The 18,635-nt window shown below is 56.3% G+C and overlaps 6 protein-coding genes across 6 annotated transcripts; 2 read left to right on the forward strand and 4 right to left on the reverse strand.

Moving 5' to 3' along the window:
• Positions 1–30: 30 nt before the first annotated feature.
• Positions 31–2,498, reverse strand: CkaCkLH20_06262 (duf21 and cbs domain protein; the record flags this gene model as incomplete). Its single annotated transcript, XM_038888979.1, has 4 exons — positions 31–1,183; positions 1,230–1,899; positions 1,952–2,178; positions 2,248–2,498. 4 exons carry the CDS (start codon positions 2,496–2,498, stop codon positions 31–33), a joined length of 2,301 nt encoding a protein of 766 aa, XP_038745780.1.
• Positions 2,499–4,437: 1,939 nt separating this feature from the next.
• CkaCkLH20_06263 (phosphoglycerate dehydrogenase) lies at positions 4,438–6,141 on the reverse strand (the record flags this gene model as incomplete). Its single annotated transcript, XM_038888980.1, has 1 exon — positions 4,438–6,141. The coding sequence occupies one exon, from the start codon at positions 6,139–6,141 to the stop codon at positions 4,438–4,440; it is 1,704 nt and encodes a 567-aa protein (XP_038745781.1).
• Positions 6,142–7,860: 1,719 nt separating this feature from the next.
• Positions 7,861–9,629, forward strand: CkaCkLH20_06264 (stromal membrane-associated protein; the record flags this gene model as incomplete). The annotated part of the gene is made up of 2 exons (XM_038888981.1): positions 7,861–7,978; positions 8,041–9,629. The coding sequence occupies 2 exons, from the start codon at positions 7,861–7,863 to the stop codon at positions 9,627–9,629; spliced, it is 1,707 nt and encodes a 568-aa protein (XP_038745782.1).
• A 652-nt stretch (positions 9,630–10,281) lies between these two features.
• Positions 10,282–10,656, reverse strand: CkaCkLH20_06265 (snare complex subunit protein; the record flags this gene model as incomplete). Its single annotated transcript, XM_038888982.1, has 2 exons — positions 10,282–10,440; positions 10,522–10,656. The coding sequence occupies 2 exons, from the start codon at positions 10,654–10,656 to the stop codon at positions 10,282–10,284; spliced, it is 294 nt and encodes a 97-aa protein (XP_038745783.1).
• Positions 10,657–12,086: 1,430 nt separating this feature from the next.
• Positions 12,087–13,657, forward strand: CkaCkLH20_06266 (SH3 domain-containing protein; the record flags this gene model as incomplete). The annotated part of the gene is made up of 4 exons (XM_038888983.1): positions 12,087–12,123; positions 12,233–12,336; positions 12,488–13,533; positions 13,594–13,657. 4 exons carry the CDS (start codon positions 12,087–12,089, stop codon positions 13,655–13,657), a joined length of 1,251 nt encoding a protein of 416 aa, XP_038745784.1.
• Positions 13,658–16,551: 2,894 nt separating this feature from the next.
• CkaCkLH20_06267 (uncharacterized protein) lies at positions 16,552–17,938 on the reverse strand (the record flags this gene model as incomplete). The annotated part of the gene is made up of 2 exons (XM_038888984.1): positions 16,552–16,621; positions 16,695–17,938. The coding sequence occupies 2 exons, from the start codon at positions 17,936–17,938 to the stop codon at positions 16,552–16,554; spliced, it is 1,314 nt and encodes a 437-aa protein (XP_038745785.1).
• Positions 17,939–18,635: the final 697 nt, after the last annotated feature.

The raw sequence follows: 18,635 nt of genomic DNA on the forward strand, positions 1-18,635 counted from the left end.
CGAAAAACAACCCAAACTTATCACCTACGTCTACGACTTGTTATTCTTCCTCTTCTTGCGCCTGTTCTTCTTTTTGCTCGGTTGTTGGCTATTGTTGGTGCTGGGCGCCGTACTTGACGCTTCGCCGCCATTTTCCTGCTCTTCACCCTCAGAGTCGTGGCTGGACAGGATGTTGGACTGGCTGGTAGTACGCGAGCGGTGTCCGGACGAGCCCTTGGACCCAGCGTCATCCGAGTCGGAACTAGCAGCCTGGATGATGATCTTCTGCACGCCACTACTGGTCTCGACTACGTTCTCGCTGATACTACCGCTTCGAACCAGAGGTCGACGCTTGGGAGTGGCAGACCCGTCCTCTATTACGCTGGTGACGCTGGGAGAGTTGCTGCCGCGGCCAGGCGAAACAATGATGGTCAAGTCCGTGCGAGTGGCCTCGGGGCTTCCGCTTCTTCGGCTAGCCTCGGGACTGCTGCCGTTCTCAGGCACAGTCGGGGGCAGATCCAACTCATCGGACGGCTTCACGTCATCTTCATGGTGAGAAGCGGCGCTGGCGAGTCTCGCCTGGGCGTCGCTCATACCTGCTCCGCCGTAACTCCTACGAACGGCGTGGACACCACCCTTTCCGGTGAGCTTGGGTCGAATGAGCGGGGTTTGCTCCGAGTCGTCCTCGTGCCCCTCGTCGTGTCTCTCCTGGCTGATGTCGCCGGCGACGGAGGCAGGACGAAGGCCAGCAGACGCCGGCGGAGGGCTTTGCACGTGTGACAAGGGCGCGCCCGTCTGGACGGGCTTGATCTTGACGGTGGTGGACTTTGTATTTTTCGGGTTCGATGCGCGGTTGGAGGGTCCGAGGTGCTTCAAGTGTTGCTTGGCCTCGTCGAAAGTGGCCTTCACGGGCACAGCCGTCGAGGTCATGCGACCATCGGGACCAGCAGAGCTTCTCCTCATAAGGAAGGTGGTCGTCTTTCCGGGACTCGTTGACAGGTGGGGGGCGTCGCTCATGACACTGACGGAGCCGTTACGTTCGTGGGGAATCTCTCGGTCGAACTCGATGAGGTCTCCATTCTCGGGGATGACACGGGGGGACGCTTCCAAGGCTCGCTTGATGGGCTTGGCCTTGGGCGCAGGCGTCAGGCGACGGATAGCCTTGTGGACGTCGATGTAGACATCAGACTCGTCAATGATTTCCCTGAAATCGTTAGCATGATCCTGTGGTTGCATGTAAGGCTACTCACTCTCCAATAAGCTCCTCGATAACATCCTCCAGGGTGACGACACCAAGAGCGCCGTAGTCGGCGCCAGGGTACTCGGAAACCAGAACCATGTGCGACTTGCCCTCCTGGAAGAAGTTGACGATGTCCAGACAGCTCGTCTCGGGGCGGGTCTCGGGCAGGGTGGCGAGAGGGAAGTCCTTGACCTGGAGGGCGTCCTCGGGGTCGTAGGTGATGAGGATCTTGACGAGGAGCATACCGACGAAATCGGTGGGCTTGCCAGTGGCATGGATGGGAATTCGGGAGTAGCCCTCCGACAGGATGCGGTCCATTGTCTTCTCGTCCAGAACAGTGTCCTCGGCCATGACAAAGACATCGTCCATGGGCGTCATGACGTTCTCGACAGATTTCTCCTTGAGGTCCAAGACAGCACTGATGATGGTGACCTCATCTTGGTTCAGACGCTCGCCGACGTCACCGAGGGACTTATGCAGGGTGACGAGTGTCTTCAGGCCGCTCTTCTTGTATGTGGTGCCGTGATCCTCGCCGAGAGCCCAGTCGAGAAGCTTCGCGATGGGCCACGCAATGGGGGCCATGAGCCACATGAGCAGGAGAACGGGCTTGGACATGAAGCCACCGATGGGGAGACCGTATCGAACGCAGACGGACTGGGGAACGACTTCGCCGAAGATGACTGCGGGAACGGTTAGATGACGGTGACACCGAGGAGGGTTTCTGATGCATACCAATAAGAATAGTGCTGCCAACAACGGCAGTAACACCTCCACCAAGACAGCGATCCAAGACAATGGGCAGCGATTCGTTGACAATGACGTTGGATAACAGCAGGGTGACCAAAACCCAATGCTTTCCCTTCTTGAGTAGGTTGTAGACGCGCTTGGCGTTCTTGGATTGAGATTCGTCAGGGTCGCCGGCGAGAACCTGGAGGTAGATGCTATCCTGTCCCATCAGGCTGTTGCCAAGGTTAGCAAACAGGATCTAAACAAGCGTGTGTGCGACGAGGTCGAAAGGTGAGACTCACGCGATGGTCAAACCAGCAAAGGCGCCTCCGGCGAGAACCAAGACCATAGAGGCAACATAGAGGACCCAGACGTCGTCGCCCTCTGCGGGACCTTCTTCTTCATGATGGGCTCTGGCGTGAATGGGAGCGGCGGCGACCGAAGACACGCCGAGCGTCAATGCCTTGGCCAAGCCGAGCACAGCAGTGCGAAAGATGCCGAAGGGGCCAGCATTGTTACCCGGTCGTATCGGGACAACTCCCCTTGTGGCCATAGTTCGGCTCGTCAATTGAGGAGATTCGGAATTCGTAGAAAAGGACTAAAGTAGGCGATGAAGGGAAGGTCGAGGTCAAGCGCACATTTTATGCGGCGGAAACGCGGGCGACGGGCGAGAAACGGGGCAGGCGTGCTGCTGGTGGACCTGGACCTGGACCTTTGCCTGTGTGACTGTGGGCTCAGGGTGGTTTTACTCCACTCTCTGTGTTTACCTGCAGCTGCGGTGCGTACGCAAGTGCAGCAGGCAAGGCGGGCGAGCTCCACTGACGAGCCAGGATCGGAAGACGAGTAGCAGAGATGGTTCGACGGCACTGGGTGGTAGCGGTGATGGCAACGGGAAGCGAGGAAGAGACGTTATCACGGGTTCATAAGGGTAGATAAGTGAGTTGGGTGTAAGTAGGTGTAAAATAAAAGTTGAAATTTGTTAGCCAAAAGTCAAAGCTAGGAGAGCAACACAAAGAGGTGTGTGTCCGGTCAGGTACTCTCTGTGCTATGTAATCCAACACCAACGAGGATGGCGACAGGCGACAGGCGACACAGGCCGTGGACGGAAGCTTCCTTCTTCTGGTCGGCGGCCAAGTAGCCAATCAATGCAGCGGGTGGCGGTCGAGCTTGGCGTCATCAACGGTCGGGGGTCGGGGGAGGCGGGCAGCTTTGCAGTGCGAGTGATGCATCATTGCCGCAGAGACGTCCGACCTCCGCACTGCTTTTTAAGCATTCTAAGACATGTCCTAGGTGTATGAAGTATGTGAGGCCAAGGGTAAAATCTGACTGGAATGCGTCCTGTTGCTCCTCCACGGCTATTCGGATAGCGCGAGAAAGCAAAAAAGTCATCCTTCGTCTCACTTGCCCCCGCCTTTTTTTGTGCGCGTATCTCAAGGTCGTCATATTTGTGCAGAATCCGGGGTAATTGGGTGCATTACGGTACGGATACCTTATGCTGCATATTGCATATTGCATGTGCCTTGAGTCTTTTTCTTCTGTGAGCACATGTCTTGGCACACTCTTCCCGTCTTATCGCGCCCTCTTGTTTTAATGTTTACCCTTACGTCTTTCTAGAGTTCAACAGTAACTGACACAGAGCTTCTAAGTTACGACCCGGAGTCATGGTTAACATTCAATCTGGTGCGATTGGTCTACGTTAGTGGCCTGTCCCCTACCTCCGGAAGCAACTCGTGGGAAGTCGAGCAGGTACCTCACCTTAATGACATGGTGCAGGGGTACATGGCGAGGTACATGAACGGCCACCACCTTATCTGTCCACGTGCCCAATGAGCTGTCCAGACCGAACAGACATGGAGACTGCGAGTTGTCACAAACCTCGGACCCTGCGTCATCCTCGAACAGACCCTGAGCTGAGAACGATGTCTTTTCCAGAAATCCTCCGCGCCACTCGTTTTTTTTTTTGTCCGGCAGTGGTTTTTGCACTTGCGGAGCATCAGTGTGCGTTGTCGCAAGAGTTGCAACAACTGGATAAGGCATTAGGCCGGGCGGAACACGGTCAGAAACGATGTCACTCTTTGCCGATTTATGCCGATACCCGGGCCTCAAAACTACAGCCCGAACAGCTTAACAGTCAGTACAATATGGGCACGACGGGCTTGGCGTTCAACGAGATAGCAAAACCCTCATTGTTCTAGTTGGACCAAAATGGCCGACTCTAGCTGTTGGTTATTATTGCACTGCCCGCGTCAACCGTCTCCAGTCTGCAATGCACCTTAATTGAGCCCCTCAACCCGCCAATGAAATCACAACTCTTGCCAAGCTCCGCGAACTCGTGGGGGCCACGCCTTTCATCCGTCTTCAACTCGAGCTCCTGCAGCTTGGCCCCTCACAAATCCACTCGACCTTAGCCTCCTCAACTGCAGTCTGCGGGCGCCTTAGACTCAACCTACCTGCCTATGGAAGCTCTCACTGCCAACCCGGTCCAACCCGCCTCACAACCTCACCAGGCTCACGTTCAGGATTCCCTCCTCGTGCTGCAAATCCTCCACTACTTTGCCGCCAATCTCTCCCCTCACGCCCAGGATCATGAGAGCTTCGTTGCCGCCCTCCGCCCTCCTCTCCTCACCATCCAGGCTTGCCACCTGCATGAAGGTGATGTTGATCCCGTGCCGGCCCAGCACCGTTCCCACACCGCCAATCTTGCCCGGCTCGTCGTAATTGTGCAGCACCAGCATCGTCCCCTGCGGCTGGAACGTCGCACTGAACCGGTCCAGCTTGGAGATGTATATGCTCTGCCCCGACACATATCCCTCAATCACCTGCTCGCCGTCCTCGCCGTGCGACCGGAGAGTCACCAGGCTGGCATACGCGCCGTTCTTGGCCTCCCCGCTGTGCGTCTCGCTGATGATCATGCCCTTCTCCTTGGCGATGAGGCTGGCGTTGACGATGTTCACGTCCCGCCCGCCAGAGTCCGTGATGGACGACACCAGCCCCTTCACCAGCGCCGCGAACAGCGGCCGCGTGTTCGAGATGCCCGCGATGTCGCCCTGGTAGATCAGCTCGAACCGACGACCGCCCACCATTCCGCCCTTGCTCCCGACAAAGTGCTGCGTGTACAGCCCGCCCATCTTCTCGATGAGCCGCACAAACGGCTGCAGCTTGCGGTACTCCTCCGGCATGATAAGAGGGGCGTTGACGGCCGCCGTCGGCAGGCCTCCGCGGAGGATCTCGGCTACCTGGGTGCACACGTCCATCGACACGTTCTCCTGGGCTTCGACCGTGGACGCTCCCAGGTGCGGCGTGGCTACCACCTTGGGGTGCTTCGTCAGCTGTGACGCCGTCGAGTCCGCCGCAGGAGGCTCTGACGTGAAGACGTCCAAGCCGGCGCCGGCGATCCAGCCTTCATCCAGAGCACGCAGGAGTGCCGCCTCGTTGTATACGCCGCCACGAGCGACATTCAAGACCCTCGCCGTCTTCTTCATCGTCTGGAAGTCCTCCTCCTTTAGGAGGTCCAACGTACTGGCCATCAGCGGGGTGTGGATGGTCAAGAAGTCGACCACGGGCAAGAGGCTCTTGAGGTCCGTCACGAGCTCGACGTTCGCTTGCCGCGCGATCTCGTTGCTGGCGTACGGATCGACCGCCTTCACCTTCATCCCGAGACCGATGGCCATGCGGGCGACCTTCATCCCGACCTTGCCGAGTCCAATGATCCCGAGAGTCTTGCTGCCGACCTCGACACCGACGAGCTTACCTCGCTCCCACTTGCCGTCCTTCATGGTGGTGTCGGCTCGCCCGACGTTGCGGGCCGTTGCGAGGAGGAGGGCGATCGTGTGCTCGGCGGCCGCCACGATATTGCCCGAAGGCGAGTTCACCACGATAATGCCGTTACTCGTGGCGGCGTCCACGTCGATGTTGTCCACACCCACGCCAGCTCTTGCGACGACCCGGAGCTTTTTGCCAGCCGCGAGCACGGCGGCATTGACTTTGGTCTCGGACCGTACAATGAGGGCATGGTAGTTGGGAATCGCGTCGATGAGCTCGTCTGCGGACAGACCGGTGCGGTTGTCCACGTCGTACCTGTCTTTCAGCAGCGCGAGGCCATCCGAAGAGACCTTCTCAGGGACCAAGATTCGAGGTCGGTCTGACGAAAAGGAGGTCACGGTTGATGTTATCTTCTCTATCGCCGAGGGTGCCATGGCTGATTCGAGACTAGAATGCGAGATATGGTTTAACAGGACTAATTTTCTACAAAGTAGTAAGAATCACTGATCAAAGCAGGAAGTCAGAAGTCTGACTGAGAAGGTTACAAGACGACACCATCACCTGGCACGCGCGACAGCCGCTAAGGTTTTATACAAAGCGCCCCTCCTGGCACCGTTGACCACGTCCGATACGGAACTGACCACAACGACGGCAAGCTGCATGTCTCGTCCGGATTCGAGGGACCTTGTTCCGAGATGGCCGTGAGGCGATATCGCGCTCCTCCGAGTAGTCGAGCGGCAGTCACTAAGCTAATGCCATGTGCTAATGGGAGCTGGAAAGCAGCGCCGCAACGCGAACGGACACGGGTTCTACCTATGACAGAGTGAGGATCAGTCTGCGAGACGTCAAGATGCGACGGATTAAAGTGTGAAGACGCGCGACCCCTCATTTCCCCCACGTCCTACTGCTGCACCGACGTCCCGCCCCCGCAACTCTACTGGACGACCTGGGGAGATCGATGTTTGGGGCTGCAGCCTGCTTGCGGCCCTTTGGATGCTGGGTGGTTCATATCCGGCAAGCGCTGCCGGCGGCCTCGCAATTGGAGGATTGTTGTATCCCAGGCCTGCGTCGAAGCGGTGCAGTCGGAAGGGACCCGGTGGTGTTCTCCGCAGCTCGATCTGGAGATGTATTGGAGAGGTGAGTACCTGGATGAGAGCTTCTCGACATGCTAAGACGAGTTTACTTGACGGACCACGTATGCTGGTCGGCATGAAGTGAAATCAAGACTGGAAAGTATTGTGAGGCGCCCACGTGGAAGAAATGTGTCCCAATGGCTGTTGACAGCATGGCTTCAACGTGATTGCTATCGACATTCAACAAATAGTCTTCTCTTCAAAGGGTGCCTGATGGTGGCAGTGTGTGCTTTGGTATCATCCGTTCGTAGGCACCCATCACTCGAGCTTGAATTCCTGTTTTGTGCCGTTTTGTTTCGATCTTAAGTGGTTGCCTGCCGAGTTAATCTTTTGTGAACACCGAATCAACAGATGGCCTCGACTTCAGGAAGTCCGATTCGAGTACGAGATACAGTTAGAATGTTTATCTGATCTCTGCTTCTTCTGCATAGAACTTCCACCTTCTAAACTCTGATGACAGGGTCAATGCGCGATGTGGCCAAGTCCGTGGTCAAGCCAAACATTTTGCTTGAAAAGACGAAGCTCGACCTGGAGTTGTTCAATATATATCATGGTTCCAATGAAAGCAGAGCAGCAACGAAGAACAAAACACATTGAAGGCATTGAGTGTTACAAGTGCAAGTAGCGATGGTAAAGAGTAGACGGTGACACCTGTCAAAGACCAAAGCCACCTGTCAATCCATCCTACCACTCCTTCCGCAGCCGCTGAAAGGACCCCACCTCTCTACCGTCATCACTGCCTTAGGCAGGGACGATTCGGGCACTCTTGACCCCAGTTGCCCCCAGTTGCCCCTTACCTGGCCGGTATCAGCGCCGCCGCGTGGATATGGTAATTCATAATATTAATGCCAGGCACACGACGTTCAAGGCCCGACCTGACAACTTTGCGATCTTGCGCTCTTCACCCCCTTTCTCCGACAGCACTCGCATCGAATACAAGACTGCACCCGCCGACTGCAAGTCTTTCTCGCCCGCCGAGATTTCCAATCTTACCGACCGCACACCCAAACAAAGGCCACCATGTCTCGAAGACCGCCAAATCCCGCCGCCGAGAGAGCGCTCCAGAACCAGGCCACGATCAAGAGTCTGCTGAAGCTGGAGTGCAACAAGGTCTGCTCCGACTGCAAGAGAAACAAGCGTAAGTTGCTCGAGTCTCTTCTCGCCCCCGACGTATCCCCCCGCTGACTCCCGCATGACCAGACCCGCGATGGGCTAGTTGGAACCTGGGTGTCTTTATCTGCATTCGGTGTTCGGGCATCCACCGTGGCATGGGTACGCACATCAGCAGAGTCAAGTCTGTCGACCTCGATTCCTGGACCGACGAGCAACTCAAGAGCATCCTCAGCTGGGGCAATGCGCGCGCAAACAAATACTGGGAGGCCAAGCTGGCACCCGGCCACGTGCCTTCCGAATCCAAGATTGAGAACTTCATTCGCACCAAATACGAGCTGAAGAGATGGACAATGGACGGCCCCATTCCGGACCCCGCCTCGCTGGACGCCGACGGCGACGACGACGTCCCTCTGAGCTTGGTCAAGGAGAAGCAGAACGTGGAGAGGCGAGAATCGGTCCGCAAGAGCTCGGTCGGCAAGTCGGCTGCTCCCCCACGGAGCATCGCTGCCCCGCAGCCGCAGGTCGATCTCATCGGCGGCGATCCCATCCCCCGGGCCAGCACCGCCGGCCCGCAACCCGGCAAGGTGCCTCCCAAGTCCGACCCGGCTCCCCCCAAGGCCACGAGCACTAAGGATTCGCTGTTGGGCTTGGACTTCTTCGGAGAACCTGCGGCTCCACCACGCCCTGCCAGCACCAACGCGGCCGGTGGAATGGGAGGCCCTTCCAGGCCAGACCTGAAGCAGTCCATCCTGTCGCTCTACGCCTCCGCCCCGAAACCGCAGCCCCAGCAACAACAAGCCCCTCAAGTCCCCGGAGGTCAATTCGGCGGCATGCCCTCCCCCACCTACGGACACCAGCAGCAGCAGTCGTTTGGCGGCATGACCGATGCCTTCAGCAACCTCAGCTTTAACAACACCACAAGCCCCAAGCCGGCCGCCGCGGACCCTTTCGCAAGCCTGGCCAGCCCCGTCAGCAGCAAGTCACCGCCGCCTTCGTCAAACGCCTTCGGTGGCCTCGGCGGAGGCAGCTTCTTCGACTCGAAGCCCGCCGCACCGGCGGCCGCCGCTCCTCAACCTCAGACGCAACCTTCCAACAGCGGATTCGGTGGGTTTGGCTGGTCCAGCTCCCCTGCCCCGGCGCCCGCGCCGTCCCAGCCCAAGCCCGCTCAATCAGCATCCTCCGGCATGGGAGACCTCTTCGACCTTTCCTCCCCCGCGCCCGCCGCCGCCGCGCCCAGTCCGGCTCCGGCTCCCGCTGCGGCCTCCAGCTCCGTCTTCAACCTCTCGAGCCAGCCCAAGTCACCTCCCGCGACGAACCCAACGGCCGCCGCCACGAGCACCATGAGCACAGGGAACTGGTCAAACTCGGATGTATGGGGCTCCAACGCCTGGGGCGCGCCCGACACCTCTGCCGCGGCTGCACCTGCGAAGGCCCCGGAAGCACCCAAGCCGACTGGTGGATTCGGAGGCAGCGCCGACATTGGAGGCTGGGGCGCGTCCGGCTCGTTTGCCAGCACCCCCATCGTTCCCGGCGCGTCTGGCGGCTTCAGCGCCGCACCAAAGGTGGCGGCTGACGAGGAGTTCGGAGGATGGACGAGCAGCACAACCCCGGCTGCCTCTGGATCTTCCAAGCCTGTTGGCGGAAACGACGACCTCTTTTCGAACGTGTGGCAGTAAATGGGGGATGCGGGACATATGGTGAGGGTGAAGTCACGGAATTGTTTGCAGCCGAGTGGGAAAGCTCAAGGTTCCTCGACGTTTCTCGTCCGCCTATAGACGTTGCAATGAAGGGGGCGGTTAGCGGGCACGAAGTGAAGTGGTTTTCATGTGAAATGTCTGTAATTCGGATGCAAAAGCGTCATAGATGAACATTTTGTGCGAATAAAAGTGAAAGCAAGCAAATTCATGGTACACATATATACACAGTGCTGTCAGTACACGCAAACCCGTCGTCGCCGTGCTAAGCTCCCCCTTCCCCCTCCCAAGTCATTAAAACAAACTCCGGTAATCCATGCGCGCGCAGGGTATTCGAACATTTCCGTTCCCGCGCCCCTTCGCCATTTCGTGTAGCAAAAAAAAAGTATTCGCTTTCCCGTATATTCTGGTTGTTATTCCGCCCAACGGGAAGAAGTTTCGTCCGTCTTGCAGCCGGAGATGACTTGACTTTTCCCAAGGCTTGCTCCCCAATTTTAGCCGTCTCTCGTTTCTTACACTTCGTCACCAGTCATGCGGCCCCCCTTTTCTTTTCCCCGGTCTCGTCTGGTGTTTTCTCACGTCGCTTCTACAGAAACAAAGAGGTCAAGAGTCCACAAGGGCATTATCGTTTCTCTCAGAAGAAGAGTTTCATGACGTAGAAGAGGACGATGAAGAAGCCGATGATGATGCCGGAGAGTTTCAGGATGGCGACCTTGTTGCCCGAGGCGGCCATGCGGGTTAACCGGCCGGCGGAACCCTTGAGCTGGGTCGACATTGAGGAGAAGGTTTCGGACTGTTGTGTGGTGGAATCGGTTAGCAAGAGAGACCCTTTCAGGAGAAGAGGGAAAAGGGGGTAAACGGAAGCAAAACGTACGGTGCTGTCGATGACCTCGTGGGCGCGCGCGTTGTCGTAGATGTCGACGGTCACGCCGCGAAGGGCCGAGACCTTCGCGGAGAGCTCATCTAGGCGGGCGTTGTTTTGGCGTTCGCGCTCGTAGGCTTCTGACATTTTCGGGGTTGTGGACGGGGGATGGACGCGGGGATGAGTAGGTGGATAGGGGCGACGGCGCGGATCGGGAGGTTTGGATCGGAGGGTCCGTCGGGCTCGGTGGTCGAGGCGGAGGGAGGCACGCTCGGAGGTGATGGTGGGTTTCCGCGTATTGGTAGGTATCACGGATTCGCCTTCGTCGTCGTGAGTGCGTGGATCGGAGGGTGATCGGACGTGGCGGTGTTAAAGGTTACGTGTAGGTTGGAATGTCTTCCTTGCGCAGCTGACGGCGCTTATTTTCGTTCTCGTGGTTTGGCGTGAGGAAGGGGCGGCGGCGGCGACAGGATGTAGGGTGAGGATGAGGTTGCGTGGTGGTTGGAGTCTGGCGGGCGGCGAAACAATGACGATGGTCGGGCCGGGCGGTTTCTTTGGAGGCGAGGCTGGACGACTGGAACGGGGGATGGTCTGGAACCCCGGAGCGTGTTTTTGGTAGCGTTCCCCAGCGGTAGAGAGGAAGACGGTCACTGCTCGGATCGGTACCCTTGCTGGTGGGGGTTTGCGCGTCAGTTCCTGCGCCACACTCAAGGTCCAGTACGGATACCTACCTGACCTGGGCAACATGGGTGCTCCCTCCATTGTTTGTTGGTGCAAAGTACCCCGCGAATTAGAGGCGCAATTACCTCACTCGCCCGGGCCTGTCACGTCCGGCTCTCAGCGCCGAAAATGTGTGGCCTGGCGTGTAGCTGAGTAGCTCAGCTCCATGGATAAATCTTCCATTTTATTTGGTGTTTCTCTACTTGAAGCCCGGCAATCCCAGAGCTCGTCCTGTCAGCTGCCCCGAACCCCAGACAAACGCAAATATCGTAAAGGCAGAAAAATGCGTCCATCTTGTCCCTTAAGAAGCAGAAGCCGGGCGCCATGCTCGTTTGTTTTATGAGGGTCGTCCAATGGTGCACATATCAAATCCAGTTCGGCCGAAGAAAGGCAACCCGAAGTTTAAAAAGAAAACAACCAGTGGAGGCCATTAAGAGTGCCGTGTCCCGTCCTCTGCCCAACTCCATCAAAGCCAAGCCCAACACAAACCAATACGAACGACAGGCGGACGGCTAAGACACGCTCACTTGCACTCGCACCTCGTCCCCTCTCAAGACGAACAGAAGAGGCGCAGGCCTCGGCGGCTCTTCACCTATCGGGACTCCACAAAATCATTATTACGTGGAGGTGTCGGGTGGAACTCACCGCGGGCGAAGGCCTAGAGGATCCCGAAAGTAACGGTACTTTGGGCTACCTTACCTAGCACCGACTAAAATCATCCATCACCTCCAGGCAACTTTCTTCATCTGGTCACTTTCCTTCCTCTCTTCATTCTTTTTTTTGCAAACCTCGCAATCCTCCCTCTCGAGACGAACGCAGACCTCACCACCTCTCGCGCCCGTTTCCCACGTCTCACAATGGGCCTCCACAACCCGCTGCCGTCGTCTATGGCGTGTAAGTCCACCCTTCTCTCTCCCGCCGTGCCGGTCGTCCCGCTCGACTCCGTCACCACAATCCACCCGCGCGCAAAAATACGGCCTGAAGCTGACCCAACTATCGACAGCGGAATGCAAAAAGTGCGGCAAGATCCTGACCTCCTTCATCGACCCGAGGCAAGCTTTCAGTCCCGACAAGATCATCCCCCCTTCGATCCTCGCCAACGCGAAGGTGAGCCATATTCCACACCCCGCCCTCTTTTTCTCACGACACCTGCCTTCCTCCCAAAAACCCCCACCGTTGCCGCCTTGGCGCGCGCAGAGACACACAAACAAAACAGGAGGCCTCCGACTGATTGCTGACCACTGGTTAACCTGCGCAGGGCCTCGCGATCCTCACCGTCCTCAAGGCGGGCTTCCTCGGTTCCGGCCGTTTCGGTAGCGGCCTCGTCGTCTCGCGCCTCCCCGACGGATCATGGAGCGCGCCAAGCGCCATCGGCACCGCGGGCGCCGGCTTTGGCGGCCAGATCGGTTTCGAGCTGACTGATTTCGTCTTCATCCTCAACGACGCCAATGCCGTCAAGACCTTCGCGCAGGCGGGCTCCCTCACCCTCGGCGGCAACGTCTCCATCGCCGCCGGTCCCGTCGGTCGCAACGCCGAGGCCGCCGGCGCCGCCTCGCTCAAGTCCGTTGCAGGCATCTTCTCCTACTCCAAGACCAAGGGTCTCTTCGCCGGCGTTTCCCTCGAGGGTTCCGTCATCATCGAGCGCCGCGACGCCAATGAGAAGCTCTACGGCACCCGATATACCGCGGCCCAGATCCTCACCGGAAGTGTCCGCCCGCCTGCTCAGGCCGCGCCCCTCATGAACATCCTCAACTCGCGATCTTTCAACGCCGGCCGCACCGGCCAGGCGGACGACGCCATGTACAACGACATCCCCGTGTACGACCAGAGCCACGACGACGTGGTATGGAACGGGCGCCGGGGCAGCGGTTTCGGCGAGGGAGAGTTCAACAACAACCGCCACAGCACGTTCGGTGGGAGCCACGCCGGCGCGGACGAGTTCGGCGGGCCCAAGAGGTCCAGCACCTGGCAGGACGACGTCTACGACCGGCCCACCGGCGGCGGCGGCGGCTTCGGAGGGGTCTCGCGGTCCAACACATTCGCGTCAAGAGGCAACGACAGCTACGTCTACAGGGACAACCCGTCGCCCAGCAACAGCTTCGGGGCCGTGTCGGACCAGAAGACGGGGCCGCCCGGTAGACCCGCGGCGCCCAAGCCCAACTTCGCGTCCAAGACGGCGATGCTCAAGAAGAACGAGGCCGTGGCGCTCTTCACCTTCGAGGCGGATCAGCCCGGCGATCTCGGCTTCAAGAAGGGCGACGTCATCACGGTGCTGAAGAAGACGGAGAACGAGACGGATTGGTGGTACGTGGTGCAATCGAGCTCCTCCTTCTCAGAGTGCGTATACTGACATATCCCGCGCAGGACCGGCATGATTGGAACGAAGCACGGCATCTTCCCGAGCAACTACGTCAAGATGAAGGAATAACGTTTGGTAATCGTCGGGGCAACGTAATGCGTGCATAAATACCCCCCAAAGCTCACGGGTCAAATTGCATACTGAGAGGCGGAGAGACTTCGTTTTTTGCTTTTATTTTCTGATTATTCCATGATACTCCGGGTGGCATCCATCCTGTTTGATCCACGACTCTTTCTTCATGATAACGGGTGTTCCTTTTTTTTTTCTTTCTCCTTATTTCTTAATCTCACGAGTTCCCCCCGGCGTTCTGGATTGAAGAGGGGGTTGGTCTAGTTCCTCCGTTTTTTGTTTAACGTCTCCCAGCATAAACGTCGAATAGGGGCTTCGGAGAGAGAGAGGAAAAAATCAAAACATGATCAAATGCTTTCATACTGCCTGGGTTGACAAATTGTTCGTGCAGTTCATGTGCCCTACATACTTCGATAAGCGTACTGCGGTATTGCACGGACCGAGGGCACAGGTGCATATGTACGCATTGAGACTTTGATGCTCGGGACATCATGCTGGTATCGCGGGCCTCGGCTTAAAGAGGAGGTGTGATAAACGTGGTCTGTTTGTCCTTGTCGTCAGTCCTTACGGATGTATGCTTTGAGATGTATAAGGTAATGGTTCTAAGTGAGCTGAGTCGGGTAGCTGCTTGCTTGCTGTGGTGACACGACGTCAGAGGGGAGCATTGACGTGGGTTGGAAGTTTCCGGGTTCCATTCGTCCTTTCCGATCGGCGCTTGCCGGCGGGTAAGGGTAGGTTCGTTTCATGAGACGCTTGCGACGATCCGGGGTGGGCTGGAGATCTGGGGAATCTTTGTTGAAACGTTGTTTCTTCAGACTGGGTTGTTTAGTCATGTACGTTTCTGGGATGGGGTTGAGGTATGTTGTTGCCCGCTTCACGACATGGGGCAATGCAGCTCCATTGTCATCGTTCGATCTTGCAACGACCTTCCGACATGCGATGAGCTCTTGACATGGTTGCGTACATCCGATGTCATCAAGACGGTAGGTATCCTTCGGATCTCGTAGGGACGGGTCTCAAGTCGGCGCTTCTGCAACAAGACTCCCGTGGGTAAGATACAACGCCTTTCTTTAGAAGATCTACGCCCCTGCCGCAGCAACTCCCCAGTGAACAACAATCTCGGATGTTTAACAATGTAGGGGGGGGAGGGGCAGGTTTTACGATGTGCCTGCGAACTTGAGCAATACTCCGACCAAAGCACAGGCTTCATCCAGATCCATACCTTAGTCTGCTTCTTCCCAAAGAAGCTGTGGAGGAGTATTGCCATCGGCGCAAACCTGCAAGTATGTCAAAAAAGCCGGTTCATAGCTTCGCGTCACGGAAGCAGAGTACCCAATTTATTGAACGTAACATAGTCTTGGCTGCAACGTACAGAAAGGTACTGGGATATCTACTACTATCTACTTACTCACATGTTTGTTCGCAAGAGATCATGGAGATTCGAGGAGCAGACGAACTTGACCGTCAGATTGCGGCTGAGGTGCTAAAGACCAGCCATACATCAGCTACCTGGTAAACGCCCCGTCAATATATCTTGATCTCCCTCCATCTTGCATCAGCGTCCTTAGTTTCTGGAACTTTCCCAACCTCAGAGGTGAAAAGCTTCTCTAGCGGCAACATGTGCTCTTCAGTCTCGCGCACGAGTTCAAGCAGTATATTCCACCTCCTTTCCTCAAGACTGTCCTGCAACGCCCTCGAGGCAGCAATCAAAGCATCTTCACAACCTCGAAACGTAGCACGGAGAGCCTCGATGCCTTCTTCCGCGCTCGCGGTTTTTCCAATGCCTCCAAACAAGGAGGAGACTTTTTGAAATCCCTGGAATTTGTCGCGGAAGTCTTTGGAATCTCCACAATCAACAACTCTTCTCTCAAACTGCTTAACCTCTGTCCACATATTTTTTAAAGCAATCGTTGTATCCGAAATATCCTCCAAATCGCTCGCAGACATCAATTTTCTTTCGAGGCTGTCCACTTTGGCACGAAACCCCGAAATCTCCCTGAATATGCCCTCTGCTTTCTTCATATGCATAGTAGTGAAGTCTGTTTCAACCCGTTCAAGATGTTGGAGATTTGTTCCGGAGGTTGAAATCCCGAAATACAACACCTCAAGAAACGAATCGGCCCATGTGTCGTCATTGATTGTAAGTGCTGGGTTTGGTCGCAGCTCCATAGAGTTCATGAGCCAACACGATGTTCTGACTCGTTCAAGCTCCTCTTCTTCAAAGTTTGCTGCGTCTTTGCCTTGGGTATAGCTCGTATCCAAGTTGATTGGTCGATCTAGAAACTCCCTTAAAGCCTTCGCTTTCGCTGAGAGTAGTTGGCATGTGAGGGTAGAGAACATGCGATCCGATTCCGGCCAAACCCGAGGAACGATATTCCGCGAGGAGACCAAGTCCAACGAGTATTTCAATCCATCCAGCAACGGGTTGTCGTTGTAGTTGCGGGTCCATGGCAACACGCGTCCAATACGTGCGAATCCAAAGCCTTGCTCCGATACCGGGTTTGCAATGTCCAAGTTTGCGGTTGCCCCGAAGTCCCAATAGACTTGAGTCAAGACTTCCTGTTTTGGTGCATTTTCTTCCCCGGGCCATACTCGACGCTCCAGCTCTGAGCCTGGTGGAGGATGACGACCTGATGAGTAACGAAACAATCGCTGCCTTGAGACCTCTAATTTGTCGATACCCCGGTGGCTGCGAACACGATCGTCGAACAGTGTATCCACCATATTTCGGGTATGAGGTCGCAATTTGTGACCATGAAAGTACGTAAGTAAACCGCAAACTTCTTTCATTTCCTCCCACGGTTGCGGCGTCTTCCACATAGGCGGTTGGCCGTCATGCAAAAGTATTTCGTTCCATGCGGACAGCAGCAATATCAGTTTTCGGCTAAGAGCGTTTATCTGAGAGTCTGTGTTGATGCACCGAGGCGGTTCGCAGATAGCCACAAAAGAATAGGTATCAGCGTCCTGCAGTGGCTTGAGAACTAGTCGATAATCTGGCAGGCCGTCGATGCAAAACAATTGATCGGCAGGGACAGACTTCTGTATGATTTCATCTTGAAGTTCTGGCAAGCAATCGTGAGCGTCTGGGTCGTAGAAAATGTCGCGGATGACACCCAAAGGGCCTGCTTTCACTTGCTCCAGGCGAACAGAGGGGAGGCAGTTGGCGAGACGGCAAAAGGGAATACCTTGCACGATAAGAGCACCCTTTCTGCTGAATTTCATCCTGACTTTCCCGTCGGGGGATCTGGAAGATTCATCTCGCCACCGAGCATGATCTATGGTACCAAGATCAGAATGGGCCTGGTGGAGGGGCGATAACCAGTTGACGGCCCATGACGGCATGTCCGGTGATTGAACACGGTCCACCATGGCAAAGCAGTGCACCCAAGCCCGTGGATGGGTTAGGAGACATGAAGCGGTGACCCCGGCGAGGACCTGGCCTTTGTTAAGAGAATAGTCGGGGATCAGGCCGGCATCCCGAGCTCCGACAAACAAGCCCAGAAGTGCGAAGACCTTGTCTCTTGTGTCCGAAGCTTGACATCCCCTCGTTTCGGTTAAGAATTGGTAAAGCTCGTCCAGACCTCTGTGTCGTGGCAGATTTACAGACCGCAACCATGGATGCGAACTGACCAGTTGTCTGTAGTTGTCATCTTTGATCAGTAGACCACCGTCTGTGGAATCGACCTCTGGAGAAATCATGATGTCTTGCCACCGAGCCCCCCTCGAGCCGTAGAGAACCCAAGCGAATCTTGCAGATGCAATTTCTTGAATTACCCACATCCGGGTGAAGTAAGGCTGGCTGACCAGGTCTTGGCTTAGCTCGAGGTTGTTGCCGTGATTCTCAAACATCCAGGGTTTGGATGTGGTTGGGTTGGGGTCCTCTGGGTCCTCGCCCAGATAAATGAGAACTCTTAGTGCAGTGGCGTATATGTACTGCATAATTCCAACCTGCTGAGACCTCTCCTCGATGTTCTCTTGATTTATGCAGATACTGTCGACCCAGAGCATCCTGCTGCGATTCGGTGAACGCAAACGACGAAGAGCGTTGGCGCAGTTGACGGTAATGGCGAGCATGTCATACCGGTCTCCCAAGTAGACTCGCTGGGACCTTGCGGTATCTCCATTTGCTTGGGCCCACGTGTACGACAGGGCCTCGTACTCGGGTTTGTTTGACAGGTCCGCGATTTGTAGCTTGCACCGAATGGGATCGGTATGTGACCCCGGAAGAAGTTGCAAAAGGCGTATCTTTCGTGCGTACAAGGTCTCATACAGTGGTGACATTGACGTTGCGGTCACGCGCGTTCGAGCGCTGTGGTCCGTCGCCAGTGCATCTTCACCGATCACTGCGTCCCTGGCGAGCTTAGACATCTCCTTAGGGGAATCGTCCTCCACATATGGTAGACACGAAGGCCAACGAAGGTCGAAGCCGTCCTCGGGGGTCGGTTCATGATTTGGCCCGGTGGCTTGATCGCATGTGTCGTTGTCGAGTATCCCGATCTCTCCACAACTCTGGCACGACGGTGCGTCGAGTGCATGGAAAAAGACGACATCGGGCCGTCGACATGTCGAATCATGCCAGTTTATCATGTTGATGATGCTGACAGACGGTCAAAGAAGGGAATGGCGACGAGCTGGGCGTGGTCGACACGAATAGGACTGACATGGAAGTGCCATTTAGAGAAGGCTGGTAGTTAAGACCAGGCTCGTAAGACCAAGTTCGTCCAAACCCAGCCGGTCTGATTACGCAGCAGACAGGCTCGTCTCCTCAAAGGCGTCATCAGCAGAAGCGGGCACCCAATGATTGTCATGGAATCCGCTGCAGACCCCACGACGGATGGAACGTGTCGGGCTGCGCCGCATACGATCGGCCGGCTGTCGGACAGAGGATGTCTGGTGGATAAATGTGTCCTGCAATTGATTCTGATCAGAAAAGCTCCCTAGCTACGCGCCGATGGGAACCCACGAGAGAATCATGAAG

This window comes from Colletotrichum karsti, assembly GCF_011947395.1.
Source record: "Colletotrichum karsti strain CkLH20 chromosome Unknown Scaffold18, whole genome shotgun sequence".
Classification (NCBI taxonomy): Eukaryota; Fungi; Ascomycota; class Sordariomycetes; order Glomerellales; family Glomerellaceae; genus Colletotrichum; species Colletotrichum karsti.